Source organism: Zalophus californianus, chromosome 8 (genome assembly GCF_009762305.2).
Source record: "Zalophus californianus isolate mZalCal1 chromosome 8, mZalCal1.pri.v2, whole genome shotgun sequence".
Lineage (NCBI taxonomy): Eukaryota > Metazoa > Chordata > Mammalia > Carnivora > Otariidae > Zalophus > Zalophus californianus.
The window spans coordinates 124,246,254-124,266,902 of record NC_045602.1 but is presented as its reverse complement, the minus strand read 5'-3'; the positions used below and the strand labels follow the sequence as shown (position 1 = coordinate 124,266,902).

The 20,649-nt window shown below is 50.3% G+C and overlaps 1 protein-coding gene across 6 annotated transcripts in view; it reads right to left on the bottom strand.

Moving 5' to 3' along the window:
* Positions 1–20,649, bottom strand: part of GDAP1L1 (ganglioside induced differentiation associated protein 1 like 1) — a 54,061-nt gene that overhangs the window by 15,178 nt on the left and 18,234 nt on the right. For 4 of the 6 annotated variants that reach the window (XM_027621497.2, XM_027621501.2, XM_027621499.2 and 1 more), the window contains 2 exons: positions 2,885–3,077; positions 1,653–1,826 (listed from right to left, as the gene is read on the bottom strand). In XM_027621497.2, coding sequence (XP_027477298.1) covers positions 1,653–1,826; positions 2,885–2,990 — 280 coding nt within the window. In that variant the 5' untranslated portion in view covers positions 2,991–3,077. Of the gene's footprint in view, positions 1–1,652; positions 1,827–2,884; positions 3,078–11,072; positions 12,469–20,649 lie in introns of those variants that run through there. The other 2 variants (XR_003524599.2, XM_027621496.2) reach the window with 1 other exon arrangement.

Here is a 20,649-nt window from a genome sequence, read left to right as displayed (position 1 = left end):
TACAGTGACAAGTAAATCCCTCTCCTCTCAATCTGTGGTCTCTTAGTTCTGCTCCCCAAAAGCAAACAGCTTCTCGTGTATCCCTCCAGAAATCCTCTGTGTTTGCAAGCACCTATGAGTCCATTTAACCCCCCTTTAAATATATTAATGATAGCAGCTAGTTGCATTTTTTTTGCCCTTCATTCCTACTGACTAATATATCTTAGAGAGCATCCCATATGCTTATTTTTTTTAGATTTTATTTAAATTCAAGTTAGTTAACATATAATGTATTATTAGTTTCAGTGGTAGAATTCAGTGATTCATCAGTTGCATGTAACACCCAGTGTCGTATGCTTATTTTTTTTGTTTAATAGCTGTGCAGTGTTCCATCATGTGGGAAGACTAGAAGTGTCCTAGTGTAGGGGAAGACTAAAATTTATTTACCCAGTTCCCAACTCATGCACAGCTGGGTTGTTCCCAGCTTCTTGCTATTACCACCTATGCTGCAGTGAATTATTTTTGTGCATGGTTCTTGGTGCACACATCCAGGTGTAACTGCGGGATCATCTCCAAGGGGTGGGTCTTTCTGTGTTTGATCTAGAGTGCCAGGCTGCCCTCCTGAGAGGCTGTTCAAACGTATTTAGTCCTGCCCTGCAATTACCTGGTCACTTGTCGTTCGGCTTCCCTGTGATGGAACTGTGACCCTGGGATGGTAGAAGCTATGTCTGTCCTCATCTGTCCCCAGCCCCCTGCCCAGGGCCTGGGCCATAGGAGACCTCCTCAGTGTTGTTGACTGAATGCAGATAGAATGATACTGATAAATTCCAAGTCTTGTTCGAGGGTACTCTAAAGGGACGAGACCAAGTTCCACAACCTGCCCCTTGCCACTTTTAAACATCAGCTCACTCCCTCAAGAGGGAGGAAGTGACCATTTACTAAGCACCTAGTATCTACTTAGAATCATCACACTTCATCTATCTAAAGGACCCCATGGTGCCTGCACAGAGCCTGGATCAAAGTCTGTAAACAGCTATTGATGGATAATCTGATTTAATCCAACCCCCATTTACTGGGTGTTGGAAACTAAAGGATGAACCAGGCTATGGGCACATCCAGGCTAGCAGTTAGGACAGGACACCCCACAGGGGGCCTTGCATATCTGGGCAGCTTTCCTTGGTGGCACCAACCCTGATGTCACTCAGTGCCCTGGATCACCAACCACAGTCCTGGCCTCCCTGGGCCCTGACCATGTCCTCCACCATGATGGTGCCCCAGCTTCCTATGGACAAGACAAGGAGAGCCTCTGTATGGGATGGCAGGACATGGGGAAGGGCAGGAGAGGGGAATGAGACAGCCAGAGAGGGAGACACATTTCAGTGTGAACAGAATGAATGAGATGGAAGGCCAGGGAGAGTGGTGGAGAGGAAGCAAGTGGGAGTCGGGGGAGAGGCGGGGGTGAGGATCGAGCCAGAGGCTCCCAGAGGGAGGGCCAGAGACATTAACAGAGACAGAGACAAAGGGGTAGAGCGAGAGGCAGAGGGGGATGAGGGAGACCAGGAGGGATACGAGGAAGAAGGAATAAGAGACACACAGTGGGAGGAAGAGATGGAGAAGGAGACTCCTATGGAAAGGGAAAAAGTGGGCAAATGGGGGTAACCTGGGGCACTCACTGCGGATCTCGGCCGTGGCGTACTTGGGGATCATGGAGTCAGTGGTGAGCTCAGGGTGCAGGATGCAGCCGTGCGTGTAGGCGTCCATGGGCAGCGCGCCCAGCAGCTCCCGGTACTGCAGCACCCTTGCGTGCTGAGGGCTGCCCACCTCAGGCATCAGGGCCACCACGTGCTCTGCGGGGCACAGCGGGGGCTGGGCTGGGGGGGGTCCCGCCCTGGCCACCTACCCCCCTGATTTGGACAGGCCAGGCTCTGGTACCCCATCCCTCGATCCCAGCATCCTGGAACCCCGAAATATGGAGGCCCACAGGGACCGCCCCTTTCCCCAGGCTCTTGAGATAAAGTCTCCACCAGGCTGACAGGGGATCTTACTGGTCTACCTCATCTCCCTGGAGTCCTGCCAACCTGTCTGCTAGGGGGCAGCTCCTCACCACTCCAGGCTTGTTGCCCGATGGGGGTCTAGGCCCAGTGTTGCCAGGCTTTCAAGAGAAGCCAGAAATCTGGATGCTTAAAACTGAATTTTCTTTGATTTTTAATTGTTGGCAACTCATTCATATTCTTTCTACACAGTACATGTCTGGACCCTGACCGCCTCTCAGCTGGGTTTGCAGCATCTGCCATGGGCAGTGGGCTTTTGAACCTGAAGAAGGCCGGAGGGAGGGAAGGAGACATGGGGCCCTATAGGGTTCTGCGGTGTCGGGGTCCTGCTCACATCTGCAATGTTTTAGGGTACCTGGGCCCATGACTATGGGGTGCCCGGGGGGCCCATGGCCCTGACTGTGCTTATAGGGATTCAGGGGGCTGGGCCCTGCCCATGGCCTGGCATTGTTGGAAGATCCAGGCCCCGTGTGTGGTGACTAGGAGGGCCTGTGTCCTGCTCCCGCCTGGGGGCTCTGAGGACCTGTGACCATACCTCTGACTCCAGAGCTCCTGGGGAAGTAGGCTGTAGCCCCAGTGCTCCCAGGGGTGTGTCTGGGCCAGCTAGCCCTTTCCCTGGAGTATTGAGGAGAGGATTTGTGGCATCCCAAGGATCGTGGCCATGCCTGTAGCTCTGTGATTCCTAGGGGCATCTAAGCCCTGTTTGCAGCCCCATCGTTCCTTTCAGGGAAGGCTGGGTCATGTCCACAGCCCCATTGGGCCTCCTCAGGCTCCCCAAGGTTCTGGGAACCTGTCTGAGCCCATGGAGTCCCTTGGGTGTGTGGCTGAGCCCCTGGTGGGTATGGCAACCATACCTCCTGTAAAGGTTCGCTCCACGTAGTCGATGATCTGGTCGTAGTCGCTGATGATATTGTCCCGGTGGATGATGACGGGCACCTCCTCCCCCAGGTTGAGCCGCATGAACCAGGGCTCCTTGTGCTCGCTCTGCGGCAGGCTCACGTCCCGCTCCTCACACACCAGGCCCTTCTCTGCAATCACGAGCCGCACCTGCAGGCGCCAGGGTCAGAGCAGGGAAGGCGGGCAGATGCGGGGGCGGGGGGGGGGGGTGCGGTAGATACTCTGCCCGGGGGGGCGGGCCATGAGGGAGGGAGGTCAGAGGTCACACACAGGAGGTGCATGGTTGCTTCCAGCTCATTCTTGGACTCCTGGCAGGGGTGGTAGGTGGAATCTCCCAGGACCCTGGAGCCTCTTGGCGGGAGGAACACAGCCCTACTCTGGGGCAAAGCAGCAGTGCCCCCTGGTGGTGATGGGACTGGGTTTCACAGCTGGACATATCTGGGATAGGATTCCTGGCTCTGCTGTGTGTGTTTGGGCAGATTCCTTAAACTTTCTGAGCCTTAGTTTCCTTATTTGCAAAATGGAAGTATTAATAGTATCACCCCAGTGTCTGGTACATGGAGGGCACTCAGTTCATGATTTCATTATCAGGATTAGATGCTCAGCCTGGCCTCCAGGGGTACATCTGGCCAGGAAATTCAGAGAAATTCTTATCAACATAATCAATAGCTAAATTTCTCAAATTATTTGGGAAACAAAACAAGGTACAAAATAATTTGCCAACATCAGACGAGTCTTTTATTGCCCCACACACCTTCCCATCTGGTTGTTGAATATTCACAATAGCCTCCCAGAAGAGGGTAGATGGAGAACTATCCCCTGTTTTTCTTGCTGATGAGAAAACTAAAGGCCAGAGAGGGCAAGTAACTTACCCAAAGTCACACAGCCAAGGTAGCAGCAGACCTGAAACTGGAAGCAATGGGTCCTGACTCCCAGCCCAGTATTCTCTGCCCTGCGGGCACCTTCAGAGACTCCTGGGCCTGTCCCTCCTTAGTTTTTCCCTATGTCTCTAAGGGGTCCCAGACAAATATTTGAGCTGGTAGAAGCTAATGGAGAGCGTTGAAGCTGGGGCCTGCTCCTGACACAGCCCAACATTTCTGAGCTGGAAGACAACAAGAGATCACTTCGTCCAACTGCCCCCTGCCTGTGGATGGAGACTCAAAAAGAAGATGACTTGTCCAAGGTCTCCCAGCAAAAAGATGGCAAATGACTCCACTCCTTCCCACTAATGGCTCCAGTTCAGGGGAAAGGGAGGGCACCCCTGAGGCCAGCAAAAGTGGTTCTCCTGGAGCATCAATGTCCCCACACGCCCGGTAGCTCCTGGGACTGGGCGTTCCCAGCCTCCCTCCCAAGTGCCAGGAGTTAAGCACTCAGAGGGGCAGCATGGTATCATGGTCAGACCTTGGACTGGAGGCCAGGCTGTCAGTTCAAATCCCAGCTCTAGCACCTACTTGCTGGGTGACTTGGCTTTACATCTGTGTGCCTCAGTTTCCTCACCTGTCCAATGAGAGTCCCACCAGCAACTCCCACAGAGGGCTGTTGTGGGGATGAGATACTTTAGTCCCTGCGGAACAGTGCCTGGCACACCGTAGGCATAACGTGTCTTAGCCACTTGTATGAGATCATCTAGACTTGAAGCCTGGCTCTGCTTCTTATTTGCTTTGTGACCTTGGACAAGTCACTTGACTTCTCTGATCTTAGGTTCTATGAAATGAGGAATGTAATCCACTCTTTCAAGCATGGCATGAGGTTGGGATGGGATGACGTGGATAAAGTCCCAGCCCAGGAGGTTAATACATGGGTTCTACCATCACAATCTCACACACACACACACACACACACACACACACACACACACACACACACACTACCTCACACCCGTGGCTGATGTCCTAGAGCAGTACTTCATGCCCCATCCTCACAGCTAACATGAACACCCCTTTCCTTGTGGGGAGGGAGAGGCAATGAGCCCTTGAACCCCCAACCCTCATTCACAGATTCATTTGCTCCATTAGCCAAAAGCAGGCCATGCAGACGGGGCTGGGAGGTCCTCACCCTCTGCCACAGCAATGTTATGTGACCTTAGAGCTATCACGGCCCCTGAGCCTCCTTTTAATCATTAGTAGAACGAGGGCTGGACTCCGTGTTCAAGGTGCGCCCTGCAGTGCTGCCGCACTACATTCAGACCACACCAGAGACAGTAGGAGGGAACTGCTGATTCTGTCTAAGAGAGGGGGAGGAACTGTGCCAGAGAGTGAGCACCGGGGGTGGCATCTGTTTGGTCTGGGGATGTGAGTATGTGAGTGCATGAGCCTGAACCTGAGTGGCAACTGCGTAAATGAGCGTGTGTGTGTGTGTGTGTGTGTGTGTGTGTGTGTGTGCATGAGTGTGGGTATGTATGGATGAGTGTCTGAGCAACTGTATTAAAGTATTGTGTGAGTGCATGTACATTAGTGTGGATATGAGTGTGCATAGGCACATGTGTGTGTCCTTATGTGTATGTACAGGTGAGTGTGCATGAGCAGGAGAGTATGTACATGTGTATATCTGAACTCCTGGGTGGTGCCAATGCCCTGGAGAAGCCCCAGAGCAGTCAAGGCTGGAGTTTGGCTGGAGCCGAACTGCCCACTCCCTTCCTCCTGCTCATCCTGGCATCCTCCACCTGGGCGATCTGGCTCCGCCCAGCCATCCAGCCTCCCCAGGCCAAGCTGGGACCACTGAATGGATGGAAACGGAAATCAAACCAGGCCTCTGCCGTTGGCAGGTCCAGACATTTGGCCTTGCCTCCTGGCAGGGCACCTGCCCCCAAGGACCACTCCCAGGTCCTGCTCTGGGACTCCAGTGAGGGCGCCAGGTGGGGCTGGTGCCTGGGGAGGGGACTTTCTTTAGGGATGTAAGAGTTTTGCTTGGAGCTGCCTCGGGGTCCCGCCGGCAGGCGGCCAAGGAGACTTTCTCCTTTAGCTGAGCTGCAGGCCAGAGCCAGGTGCCATCCTGCAGGGGAGGGGAGGGCGGGAGGAAGCCAGGCCCGGGGGAAGGGCATGCAGTCACAAGGCCATCTGCCACTCTGAATCCCAGAGACTGGACCAGACTTAGGTGGTCATCACGCAGTGTGGCCAGCCATCAAGCACCCCTGGGGCAGACTCCTCCCCGCAGGTGCATGGAATTAGCTCACTGGTGCTTCTTGTCATAGTTGGGCACTGTCCCTCCTCACCCAGGCCCTAGTTTATGAGGCAACGGCAAGGTGCTGGCTTGGCATCTCTGCCCAACCCTTTAGTTGCTGTGTGACTTTGTAAAAGACATTTAAGAGTCTCTGAACCTCAGCGTATTTCTCTCAAATACTTTTTTTTAATTAATCAAGGTGAGGGAGTGGCCCACACAGGGATCAAAGGAAAAGAGTTCCAGGCAGAGGGACTGGCCAGCACTAGAGCCCCGTACGGTGTCTGGTGTATTGAAACACAATGAGGAGGTCAGTGTGGCTGGGGCGGGGGGGGGGGGGCAGACAGGGAGAGAGACGAGGGCAGGTCCTGTACAGGGCCTTGTAATGGAGACTCCCAGGTTCAGGGGTCCATGAATCAATCCAGGGGCTCTTTAAACTAGGATGGGAAAATTATATGTTGATTTTCAGTAATCTCATACTGACAGCATTTTCTGCAATTATGAGTAGTGTAGGCGACAAAGCATGGTAGTGTTAGCAATGCCTGAAATATTGTCGCCACAGGGAATCACTTTCATCACTCCACACTGCTACAGTACACTCAGCAGGACTTTGACATTACAGGGATCGGTTCTGCCACAGGGTCAGGCTGTATAACGGGTTAATATAGAAACATGTGTTATTATATAATGAATTTGTTTTAAAAGTATGACATTAGCTGTACTTCGATTGGCTTTCCTTTTAGTAATGCAGTGTATTTTATTTTATCCATGAAAAGCATTATTGTGAGAAAGATCCACAGGGTTCCCCCCGTTGATGAGGGGTCCATGACCTAATCACGCTTAGGATCCTGCAGCAGAGCCTAAGGCCATTATGAGGATTCTGGCTCTTTCCCGGAAGGACCCGGTGAGCCACTGCAGGCTTCTTTTTTTTTTTTTTTTTAGATTTTATTTATTTTTGCGAGAGAGAGGGAGAGTGAACGTGAGCAGGAGGTGAGGCAGCAGGCAGAGGAAGAAGCAGGCTCCCTGCTGAGCAGGGAGCCTGATGTGGGGGATCATGACCTGAGCCAAAGGCAAATGCTTAACCAACTGAGCCACCCAGGCGCCCCAACCACTGCAGGCTTCTGAGAAGAGTGGTGAGATCTGCAGTTGTCACCTGTGAGTTTCTGGGGGTGGGGGTGGGGTAAAGTGTCAAGTGCAACATGGACAGGGCTGGGGGCCAGGACCCAAGAGCTTGAAAGGCGAGGCCAGGGTGGGAGGTAGGGATCACGCTCCACCTCTTGCTTCCTCCTGCCATGTCTGAGAGGGGCCTCTGGAAGACCTGCTCAGTCTTGGGTGTCAGGACTGTCTTCTGACAGGACCCAGGTCTGGGCCTCTTACTGCTGGGGGCAGAAGGTTGGGCCAGGTTCTCCCCACAGGTACTTCTAAGACAAGGGCAGACCCTGAGAAGATGGGATCAGGGAACTTTGAACAGACTTGTTGCAGGAAGCCAAGGATGGCTCTCAGAGACTCACCTTGGTAGAAATAACAAGAACAACAGCTAACTCTCATTTGGCACTTTCTCTGTACTAGACACCTGCTCTAAGACATTTACATGTGTTACAAAAACCTAATTAGGTAGGTACTAGTATTGTGCTCCTTTTACAAAAGAGGAAACAGGCACAGAGACAGCACTAAGTTGCCCAAAGTCACAGAGCTAGTAAATAGCAATTTTGGTTTTTTAAAAAACTGGCTGGTGCGAGGACGGAAGGATGCTCAAAGGGCTGGGGACACACAGAGACAGGGCTGTTCTTCCTGCCTAGGGAGGGAGGGATGCAGGTTGTATCACACATCTAGTCCATTTTCATGTTGAAAAGCTGAGGACCAAAAAGGGTCAGGACATACATGAGGTCACAAGCTAATGAGTGGGAATACCAGCAATCAGAATGTCTGCAGGTTTGCCCCTCCCAGTCTCACCCCTTTGCCCACCCCCACCCCCCAGCCAAGGAGAAGGAGGCTGGAGGGCAGGAACAGCCTCAGAAACAAGCTAACATCTACACTTTGCATTTAGAACCTCCTCTGAACCCTGTGGCCCCAGGTGATCACTTATGATGGTGCCCAAAAGTTCACTGTTAGTGTGCAATCTTTAAGGCATTGTGCTAAGTTTGTGGCCATGCATGATATCATCCAATCCTCACAACCCTCTGAGGTAGGTACCGTTCCTTCAGCACAGAGGAGGAAGCGGAGACTTGCAGACGTGAAGACACATGCACGAAGTGACACTGTGGGAGGTGGCCCAATCAGGCTTTGATCTCCTGTCTGGCAAATGTAAGTTTGCTTACTGGGCACTTTCTATGAGCCAGGTGCTGCTCCAGGTGATTTAATGGACACATTTGCTGAATCCTCACAATGGCCCTATCCTGGATGTGCTATTATTATTCTCAATTTACAGATGTGATGCCTGAGGCATGAGAGGCTAAGCAACCTGCCCAGAATTATCTAGCTGGTCAGTGGCAGAGTTAAAATTGAACTCTGGGCAGTCTGGCCCCAGAGTCTGGGTTCTGGACCCCCTCACTGTCCTGCCCTCTGGCTCTGGGACTGTCCCCAGATGTCCCATGAAGCCACCACCACCACTCTTGGGGGTAGGCTATTTTCTGCTATTCATGTACCATTAAAGACAGGCTTCTAGATGCTCTACCAAGGGGAACTGCTCCCTGAATGCAGGCAGGGCTCTTCAGGACTGAAAAGAAGGAAACTTACCTGCTTAATTCCTATTATGTGCCAGACACTTAACGTATGTCCTCTTAATCCCCCAGGAATTCTGCAGGGTTGGATGCAAAAGTCCCTTTTGCTACATGAGGATGTTGAGGCACAGAGAAGTGACTTGTCCAAGGTCACGCAGCCAGTAAGCACTTAAGATGAAAATGGAACCCAAGACCATCTGACTGCAGAGCCCATGACCTTCCCACCAGGCTACACTGCCTCTAGAACCCACCATGGTCCCCCAGGCAAGGGGAAGGTCCTGGAAGGGGAGGCAGGAAGATACCCAGGCTGGCCTGGTCACAAATGGGGTTGCAGTGGGTAGTCCCATCCCTGAATAAGGGGCCATCTCAGCCTTAAGTGCAGACTGAATAGGATATATTCCATGGTGGCAAAGGGAAGAGCAAGAAGCTCCCTTGGGGAATGGTGATGGGAGGTACCATCCCTCTGCCCCCTGTCCAGTGCCAGCCACTGAGGCCTGGCTCCTAAGGTGCTGGGTGGGAAGGTATTCTGAAATCTGGAAGTCAGTCTAATTCATCTCCAAACTGCCAGCAACTTGCATAGAGCCTGGCATGCAGTAGGTGCTCAGCATGCATGTGTAGAATTTATGGGTGAGTTCCAGAGTGCCCTGGCTAACCCAACTCCTCCTTCCCCTAGCACTTTAGTGATATCATAACACCTATAATTATCAGAGTCTTGACCCTTTGCCAGGCACTGCTACCAGCACGTTTTGTGTGTCACCTCATTTTACCCTCAAAATAACCCTCTGAGAAAGGTACTGCCATTAACTCCATTTTACAGATTATAAAACCGAGGCTTTGGAGAGGAAAGGCAACCTGTCCAAAGCTTTATAGTGAATTACTGGGGAAGATGGCTCTTCCACTGGGGACTGCCTGGGCTCAGAGTCTATACTCTAAACTGGAGCTACTCAAAAGAGGATCAGTGGGCCAGCTTTATCAGCATCACTGGCAGCTAGTTGGAAATGCAGCCTCTTGAGCCCTACTCCAGACCTGCTGAATCAGAATATCTGGGGTGGGACCCAGCAGTCTGTGTTTTAACCAGGATCATGCAGTGATTCTAATGTATGCTCAAGTTTGGGTAGTGCCATCTAGAACACTAAGTTATACCGCCTCTTCAACAACCCTCTCAGCAGCTCTGAGAAGGGGTGGGAATTAGAAGAAGTAACTATTACTATTATCATTGTTGTTGTTATCATCATCATCATCATCATCATCTCATTTCCCAGATGATGAACTGAGCCTGGATCAAGACTCAAACTCAATCTTTGGCTCCTTTCTCTTTACGGAATCTGTTTCTCCACCTGAAAAATGAGTGAATGGAACAAAAGGATCTTCCAGGAAGAAGAGGAATCCCAGGTCTGACAATGAGCGCCACTTAGGAGATCAGCAGCACTCGCTGTTGGGCCCTGGCCATGGTGCTGAATTCGTGCCCCACTGACGGACAGCCGCCCAGAGTGGGAGATTGCGCCCCTAGAGGCTCCCCTGTCTTACAGGCGCAGGGTCTGGCCCTCACCCCCAGGAAGCGGGAACCGGAAAACTCAGCACCAGGCTGTATTCCTAACTGCTCCCCACCCCCAGCTTGTCTGGGTCTGAGAAGGGGCGGAGGGGCCGTCTGTGTCTTTAAGAGCAAAACATAGATTTTAGGGGCCGAACCGAGCTGGTCTAAGGAGATGGGTTAACTCCTTCCTTCTCAGCTCAAGATAAGTGTGGATGCAGGAGAGGACTAGGGACAAACCCTCCAAGCCCTAGCCAGAGGAAGGCTCCCAGACAGGCAGGAGCTGTGACCTGGAGGGCCTGTAGTATCTGGGACAGCAGCTCGGAGGGAGGCCCACCACCGACTACTGGAGCTGGAGGCTGGATCCCAGGAAGCGCTCCTCCTCCCTCCCCGCAGCAGCCGCCCCCTCCAACAGGCCGACTTCCCAGCAGTGCCCATTCCCTTCCCCTTGCCTTTGTCTCTCTTCTCAGCCTTCCAACAGACTGGGTCTTTCTGGGAGGGAAAGAGGCATAATGGATGTTCCCAGAATTGAGGATGGTGCTCCTGGGGCCCAACACAGGGCCAGTCACCTCCCGGGAGAGCAGCCCGGCATTCTCCACCCTCCGGCCCCTGAAACCCCACATTTCACCCTCCAGCCTCTCACCGGGGTCCTCAGACCCCTTCTAACCTCCTGGATCCCCTCCCCCACGCCTCCTAGCCACCGGGTGCATTCTGCTCCCCTGCTCCCTTGGGCTCTACCTTCTGTGAGCTGAAGGACTGGGTCCAGTGGTACAGAACAAGGCTCTCCTTGGGCCAATGGGCGGGGCTGGCCGCCTCGAGCGCGTCGGGGGCCTCCACCGGCTTGGCTGCATCGCTCTCCAGCGCCGAGATGGGCCACCAGCTGCAGTTGGTAGGGGTCAGGTTGTTGGGGGTCGCCATGACAGCCCGGAATCAGAGGGAGGAAAGAAGGAGGCTCCGCGGCGGCAGCTCTCTCTCGCCCAGCATCACATGGCCTCGCGGAGCCTGCCCCTCTGCTTCGCTCCCTCCCTCCCCTCTCCGTGAATGTCATTACTCGCTGTGTGAGTGGGGGAGGGGCGTGGGGGGTCCCGGGAGCTCCTTCCCTCCTCCTCCCCTTGGCGCGCCCCTGGACCCTGCCAGAGAAACCACCAGTCCTCTCGGGTCCGGCTCCCTGGAAGGGTTCGAGGAGCCACAGGGGAGTGGGCCTTGTCCCCCAAATAGCTAATATCTGGCCAGTCATCTGCCAAGACTCCACCATTGTTAATGCATTCTGACTATCTTCCAGGAAGCAAATACCTCTTAGGACAACTGGTGTTATAGAGACACATTCCTTTCATAAATCAGTGTCTGGAAATAGCTTGTCTCTCTTAGGGGCTGTCATTTTCTAGCATTTCTCCTGAAGGACCTCTAAGGACAGAAGGGAGCAAACTATGAAGTCCGGAGCAAATGCTTACATAGCACTTGCTGTGTGCCCGGGCTTTACAACCATCAAGTCATTGAGCCCTCACAATAACCCTGAGCCTCGTTTTATAGAGGACAAAACTGAGCACAGAGAGGTTAAGTGACCTTGTCCAAGGTCCCGTAGCGAGTAAGTGGTGGAGTCAAGATTCGAACCCAGCTTGTCTGGCTCCAGAGTCTATGCTTTTAGTGATAAGGTCATGATACCATGATAATGATATAGACAAAAGCACAGCAAGCATTTATCAACCCAAGCACTTTACACGCATCATCTCATTCATCTGCACAATAATCATTTTTACGAGAGGAGGAGGATGAGGCTGAGAGTCAAGTCATTGGTCCAAGGTCACTTCACCCAGGAGACTAAGGCATAACTAGCAGAGCCCATAATGTCCTGCTGTCACTTAGTTTATCCTAAATATTTGTGGGAGTTTTACATAAAGTTCCTTAATATACCCTTGCTTCCCTTGCTATAAATATTGTTGTAATTTATTTACCATTGAGCAAATAGATGCACCAGGAAGATAAGCTTCTGATTTGCCCTCCCTCCATGTGATGCTCTTAAAAACTCCTGAGCACGGGGCCGCCTGAGTGGCTCAGGCGTTAAGCGTCTGCCTTCGGCTCAGGTCATGATCCCAGGGTCCTGGGATTGAGCCCCGCATCGGGCTCCCTCCTGGCAGGAAGCCTACTTCTCCCTCTCCTAGCCCCCCTGCTTGTGTTCCCTCCCTCGCTGTCTCTCTCTCTGTTAAACAAATAAATAAAATCTTAAAAAAAAAAAAAAAAACTCCTGAGCACATCACCCTTTCAGACTGATAAGCATGGCTCTTGAGGAATCAGTGTCCTTCCTTCTACCAGATAGCAAAATTTCCGTGGCCCATGGGCTTCCCTTTTTGCTTTGGCTGCCAGGAAGCTTGGAGCTACATTTTCTACTAAGTCCCAGTTGCCACATTAGCCTTCCTGGTTCAGCAAATTCTTTGTTGCCCTTCCATGAATTTTTTTTTTAAGATTTTATTCATTTGAGAGAGAGAGAGAGAGAGAGTGGGGGGAGGGTCAAAGGGAAAGGGAGAAGCAGATTCCCCACTGAGTAGGGAGCCTGACTGGGGGGGCGGTGTGTGTGTGCTGGATCCCAGGACCCTGAAATCACAACCTGAGCTGAAGGCAGATGCTTAACAAACTGAGCCACCCAGGTGTCCCTCCATGAAATTTTTATTCCTTTTTCCTCAAAGTGTCTTGTTGTTCATGATTAGATTTTACAAAGCAGGATATGATGTGTCTTTAGGGAAAATTCAAATTTCAGGGAAGTAAGACCTTAGAAAATCTGGTCCCTTTAGAGGCCAATTTTAGGCAACAGGCTTGAGCAGTGGAAACTTGAGCAAGGCAAAAGGGCCCACAGCGACCACCTAGCTGACCCAGATAGGCTCATTAAGAGACCCAACTTGAAAGAGCCATCAGCCCTAACTGACCAGTTACAACCAAGCACAGTTCCTAAGATTACCAAAAAAAAAAAAAAAGGACAATTCCATATGTCCCCATACTCCCTTACTCCACCCTATAACTATAGCTCGTGGCAGACAAGCTCTCCTTTACTGTCCTGCCAATGCTCCCTTGCAGTGTATCCAATAAACTTCTATCACTTTTGTTCTGCGTTCGGTGAATCTTTCATCCCTGGCACTGCCAGCCGCCACCCAACTGGGATGCCCCACAGTCCCTGTGTCTTCGACCTAAATGCATCCAAGGAGCCCATGTTACAGCGGTTGCACTCAAATGTGTACTCATCCCCTCAACAAATATTAACTGTGCCCCCACTGCGTACTAGGCACTTTGATGGCATCAGAAATACAGTGACAAATAGGACAGACATTGGTCTGCTCTTTGCATTTTTCACTTATCGATACATCTGGGAAAGAGCTTCCTATCGATGCAGGTCTAATCCATACTTTAGAACAGTCTACATGGTATGGATGCCCTGTAATAAATTTAACAACTCCTATTAACAGACATATATGCTGTTTCTAATTTTTTGTTATAAAAACAATGCTGCAGGGAAAATCCTTATTCATACAGATCTGTGCCCATGTTTGAGTATAATTTGTATGATAAATTCCTAGCAGTGGAGTTGCTAGATCGAAGAATATGTCTCTGCCCAAGTTCCCTCCAAAGAGGCTGTTCCAATTTATACTCCCCACTAACAATCAACAAAAGGGCCCATTTCCCTGCACCCTTGCCCACTCAGCATATTTTTTAAATATTTTTTTTTCTTTTTGAATCTCTGGGTGAAAAATGGTATATTGCAGTTTTTATTTGCTTCTCTCTTTTGAGTTTTTATGATAAAGAAATTTTCGGACATGACATAGCAAACAAAATAGCTCAATGAACACCCATATATCCATCACCTAAATACAATCATTAGTTAGAACTTGCCACGTTTGTTTAATTTGGGAAGGAGGGTTTGAAGTATTTTGAAACGAATTATAGGCATCATGATACTTCATCCATGAAATACTTCAGTATTAGATACTTTACATCTAATATAAGTCATTTTCTCCATAAACACACTTTTCACATTTAAAAATTTAACAATAAGGCCCTGATATCTAGTTCACATTCCCATTTCTCCTGTCATACCAGAAATGTCTGCATAGTGAGTTTGAACCAGGATCCACACGAGAACCATGCCTTGAATTCTGTTGTTACCTCTCAACTCTCTTTTATGGAGAATGGTCCTCATTCCTTTATATTTTTCCCCACAATGTCAACTCACAGAGCCGTCCTGTACAATGTTCTGCTTGGGGTCCTGATTGGTCATTGTCGCGCCTTTTATCTTGTACTCTCCTCTGTGTTTCCTATAAACTACCACTTAGGTCTAAAGCATAGACTAGATTCAGGTGAAGCATTTGTGGGCAGGAATTTAACTAATCCTTTGTGGGTGGAGCTGTGTGCTTCATTTTGCCTCGAGTCCGGACATCCGCAATGTCTTGGTGTCCCACTATTAGTGACGCCATATTTGATTGAGGTGGTGACCACCACTTTCCATGTTAAATGTCTATTTTTCCTCTTCCCACCAGGACCTTGTGGGTATCTTGTTTCTCATCCACTGATGGTCCTTGGCTAGACCAATTATCAGGGGCTGTAAAATGATTTTCTAATTTTGCCCTTTCAGGTGCCTTATCAACTGGCATTCTTTGAGTTTCATCTTTTCAACTGTTTCAAATCCATTTTAATTTCTTCCACAGTGAATGGTCTGTGTTTCCGTGCGGACCTGGGCAATTATACCCCAATGTGATGAGTGCTGTGCTGGGGTAAGGACGGGGGGTGTGGCAGAGCCGGGAAGGGGCACCTGCCTGTCCCACCTGGGTGCTGGACATGCCAGTGAAGGCTCTCAGGAGCTGGGGGCTCTCAGCATGGGTTCCTCTGAAGCAGATCCCAAGACAAGAATTCAAGGACAAGCGGGGCACCCGGGTGGCTCAGTCAGTTAAGCATCCGCCTTAGGCGGATGATGATCCCAGCAGGGAGCCTGCTTCTCCTTCTCCCTCCACCTGCCTGTCTGCCTACTTGTGATCTTTCTCTGTCAAATAAATAAATAAAATCCTAAAAAAAAAAAAATTCAAGGACAAGCAGTTAACTTGGGAGAAGGAAACTCTGGGAGGCAAGTGGGGGAATAACAGGCAAGAAAGGCAGTCTGGGAAGGTGTATTGTCAAGCAAGTTAGCACCCTGGGTGCCCGGAGCTTAATCCCACAGGGAAATCCCAAGGCTGGTGTAAAGCACTCCCCCCCCCCCCCTCAGGAGGAAGAAAGCCAGGGCATTTGCACACCAAGTCCTGTCATTGTTGGAAGGCTGCTCCTTGCAGGGAGTGCTAATTTCCCAGCACTTCCGGGCCTGCCCTGAGGTTGGCAGAGAAGCTTCCAGTGACTACAGAAAGCCCTCAGGCAACCCATGTGAGTGCTGCCTGCTGGGGGTCAGCTGGTGTGCACAGAAATGGTAAAAGTAGGGACGGGTAAGGCATTGCCAGCACCTGCTCAGGGACCTCTAAGAAGAGACTTTAAGAATGAGGAGGAATTAGCCAGATGGAGAGAAGATGGGGAAAGGGATGCATGCTCCAGGCAGAGGGAGGAGCAGGTGCAAAGCCCAGAGGTGAGAGAGAGGGTGCGGTGTTTCAGGGACCCACGGCTGTTCATCTGGTTGGAGACAGAGGTGAGAGATGAGGCTCGGTGGTCATGCCAGGCCTGCTAAGCCACCTTTAGGAGTTATCACATCATGCTGAGGGCACTGGGGAGTCACTGGAGAGTTTTAATCAGGGAAAAATAACGTCCAGTTTGGGTGCCAGAAATCTGAAAACGCCTGAGATATATATACTGACATTCCAATGTATTAATTCACACTGGAGACGAGCTGTTCCTTGCCAATGATGGGATCACTCCTGCCCTTCTCTCCCTGAGAACCAAGGACGGACTCAGCCACCAAGAGGTTGCCTTGAATGTGAACTCAGTGCACAGAGAGGTGGAGAGCCTCAGGGAACTGCTCACTTGGGCCTACTACTGGTAGATTACAATATGTTACTACAGTAACAGCTATGAGGGTTTCCCATGTACCAGACACTGTCCTAAGCACTTTTTAGTCATTATCTTAAGTGAAGTGAGATTGTTACTATCCTGATCACAGGGATGGGGAAACTGATGCTCAGGTGAATGAAGTTATTAGCCCAAAGTAAAGCGCTAACACCCAAGTCCACAGAAAATGGGAGTTCTAAGTGTCCACACAATAGGGGATTAGATAAATAGAGTACGTCTGTACCATGGAACAATTTACATCCACTAAATGAGTAAGGGTATAATGTAGAGGTTACAGTTAAAAACAGGTTGGAATTATATGAGCTACTCTAAAAATTCTATTTAGCAAGGGTTACTAGAATACTTAAAATATAAAAAGAGGGGCGCCTGGGTGGCTCAGTTGGTTAAGCGACTGCCTTCAGCTCAGGTCATGATCCTGGAGTCCCGGGATCGAGTCCCACATCGGGCTTCCTGCTCAGCAGGGAGTCTGCTTCTCCCTCTGACCCTCTTCCCTCTCGTGCTTTCTATCTCTCATTCTCTCTCTCTGAAATAAATAAAATCTTTAAAAAATAAAAATAAAAAAATATAAAAAGAAAAAAAGTAGGTTACCAAAAAAGTATATACGATTCAATTTTTAAAATATGTTAAGTTAGGGGGGCGCCTGGGTGGCTCAGATGGTTAAGCGTCTGCCTTCGGCTCAGGTCATGATCCCAGGGTCCTGGGATTGAGTCCCGCATCGGGCTCCCTGCTAGGTGGGGAGCCTGCTTCTCCCTCTGCCTCTGCCTCTCTCTCTCTCTCTCTCTCTAACTCTCATGAATAAATAAATAAAAAACATTTAAAAAATAAATAAATAAAATATGTTAAGTTATAGAAGGATAGTCAGCAGAAGTGGTTACATGGTGGGGCACTTGGGTGGCTCAGTCGGTTGTGTCCGACTCTTAATTTCGGCTCAGGTCACGATCTCAGGGTCGTGAGATTGGGCCCCGCATGGAGTCTGCTTGAGACTCTCTCTCTCCCTCTCCCTTTGCCCGCCCCCCCTCGTCCCACTCACACTCTCTCTAAAATAAATAACACGAACTGCCTGACCCCCAATCACCAGCTAGGAAGCAGCAGAGTTGGGGCTGGGGTCCAGGTCTACCTGATCCCCAGATACACCTGAGCCCTTTCCTCCACACACCACTGCCTCCGTAGATAGCAGACACTGAACGGGCCATGGCCATGGGTGGGCTGGGGTGGGGGTGGTGGACATCCTTCAGCCTGAAAGGTTCACTCAGGAGATTTTGCTTCCAAGTCTGAGGCAGGATGAATGGTTCTCCTGGGAGTTAGAAGTCGCCTGAAGAAATTCGCTGTGAAAAATCCTAACAGTGAATGCATCTACTGTCTATATCGATTACCTGAGGGCCTGCTGGCTCAGGAAGCCACAGGGACCCCAGAAATGCCGTAAGGGTGTGGTGGGGAGCACGGTGGACTGGGAGAGCACGCGTTCTACCTGACATACAGCTGGCCGCTCCTTGTTCCAGCCAATCTCTCCCGGAGTGGATTGCAAGCTTGGCTGCCAGCTATTCCAGGTTTTCAGGAACCTGGAGATCCAGAGGTTCACGTGAAATCTCTCATCTTAAAATGTGTTATGAAAAAAAAAAAACTGGCTGGCACAGAAATAACAAAACATATTCGTGGGTTGGATCTAAGCCCTCACATCATCAGTTTGCAGCCTCTGCATGAGATAATTTTTGCCACAATCCTAGGGGCAGTACGTCAGTTAACATAGTGCTAGCTACTGAAAGAGAGAAACCACAGTGGCTTTACACAGAAGTTTATTTATCACTCACGCAAAGTCCAGTTAGCAGGAGGCAGGGGAAGGGCAGGGAGTTCTCTGCCAACCTTCCCGTGTGGCTTCCAAGATCACCCAGGCATTGCGATCCGGCAGGCACTGCTACCCAGTGGGCACACAGTGGAGAGAGAGAGCAGAGGACCTTGTGGGAGGTTTCAATGGGTGGCAGCCCTCCTTACTTATGCCCTTGTTCCACTGGCCAGAACTCAGTCCTGTGGCCATGTCACCAAAGTGCAAAGGAGAGCTGGGGAATGTAGTCTCTGGCCTGTGACAGTTTCCAACAAGAACTGTCCTATAGACTGGCTATGCAGACCTCTGGGCTAGTTATATCCATCTCTGCCCCAAACAATTACCATCCTCTCAATTTTACAGATGAAGAAATGAATCTCAGAGAGGCTAAGTGACCTGTGAGAAGTCTTGCAGCTAGGAGCACTGTCTTTCTGACTCCAATCCAGAGACCTTTCCTCTACCTCAGTATTTCCCAACCTTGCCATTTCCTAAGAATCACCCATGGCACTTGTTAAACATAGAGTCCTGGAATGTTCGGGGGAGAGTGTGGTAACCTGTATTTTCATCAAGAACCCCAGATGATTCTTCTCTCAGACTCTGCACCAGGGGCTGCACCTCAGAATCATCTAGGGAGCTTTATGAAATGCTGATCTCTTGGCCCTAACCTCAAGAATTCTGATTCAGTGGGTCTGCAGGGAAGGGCCCTGACACTGACATTTTATAATACTCCCGGGTGACTCTAATGTGCAGCCAGGGCTGGGAACCTCTGCTCCCACACCAAATTAGGCTGGTAAATTTTTCAAACTAGAGCAGCAAGAGAGAGAGAGAGAGATCAGTGAGTGAGAGTCAGCATTTTAAAAACTCTTCAAGTGATTCTAATGTGCAGTCTAGGTTGAGACCTTCTTGATAAATAGACAAGAAGACTGAACCAGTAGGTTTGGGGTAAGCCAAACTCTTGGTATTTTTTAAAGCTCCTCCAGGGTATTATGACACCACTGCCCTAGGGCTCTGCTACTCAAAAAGTACCCTCTGAATTATCAGCACATCTCTGGGAGCTTGTAAGCAGAATCTCGGGTCTACCCTAGACCAGCTGAATTAAAATCTCCAGGAGAGGGGCGCCTGAGTGGCTCAGTCGGTTAAGCGTTGGCCTTCAGCTCAGGTCACGATACCAGGGTCCTGGGATCGAGCCCCGCATCGGGCTCCCTGCTCAGCGGAGAGCCTGCTTCTCCCTCTGCCTGCCACTCTGCCTTATCTGTGCTGTCAAATAAATAAAGTCTTTAAAAAAATAAAATAAAATACCCAGGAGATAAGTACACACTCTAGGCATACAGGCTCTTTTGGGGGGTAGGACAGCAGATTAGGTCCTCCAATAAGGGCTGGCTCATCTTCTTTCCATCCCCATCCACCCTCCCGAAGCTTGCAGGAGGTTTTCTAGCGTCACTAGCATAATCTGTCCTCAAAGATCTGGGCCTTGCTGCCCCCGTGCTGTGGCCATCTGTTCATGGATACTTTGGTCTGGGCATGTGCATGGTCTGATGAATCAACAGGGGACTTACAGGCCCTTTCTGCCAGGGAAGGACATCACAGATGCTGGGTACTGTCTTGGGGGCGGACCATGGGATTGGGTGCTTCACCTGAAGATCTAAAGCTCTTTAGATCTCCAGGTTGGAGAAGAAGGCAGACTTGTTTTGTGAGGTTCTGGGATGAATCAGAGGAAGCTACAGGGAGGGAGGCTGCAGTTCAATATAGGGAAAAGTTTCAAACAAGCACGGGCCAAATTGAGGGTTGTAAGCTTCTGTTCCCCAAAGAGGACTAGCAAAAGTTGAATGGCCTTCATGCAGGGGCACTCGGAGGCAATGTCTGGATTGGATGTGAACTGGAAGAGCTCCCCTCAAGGCGGAGACCTGCAGGCCCCTCAGGGGCTAGGAGGCGGGGTCAAGGAAAAGAGCTCAGGGAGGGAGATGATTCAGGGTTCTAATGCGCCAATCACGCGTGAAGGCAGTTTGCTTAAACACAAATGACTGTGCGTGAAATAGTTTCCGTGTCGGTCTCCACTAGTTTGAAAGCTGTGAGGTCAGCAGCTGGGCTGCCAGTGGAGTACTCTGCACCTGGCACAGATACAACAGCATCTGTTCAGTAAATATTTGTTAACTTAAATGCAAATGGATGAACATGAGCATTAATCTATTTGTCTCTCATTGGTAATTTTTGTACACTGTGGGACAATTTGGCACGCTTTTGTGCATCTTTAAAGCATCTTTGTCAGATGTTCAAATTGTCCATTTTTCTGCTTGCTTTCTCATTAAGTGCTAATTATTTTTTATCCAGCTTGTATCTGCATGGCATTCTTTGTAATGAAAAAACAACTCATATATACTAAATGTCCCATGGGGGGGGTATTAAATCATTCAGGGGCTCTCCTCCGCAAAGCCCATCCACCAATCCTAGTTAAGAACGTCTTATCTGGAAGCA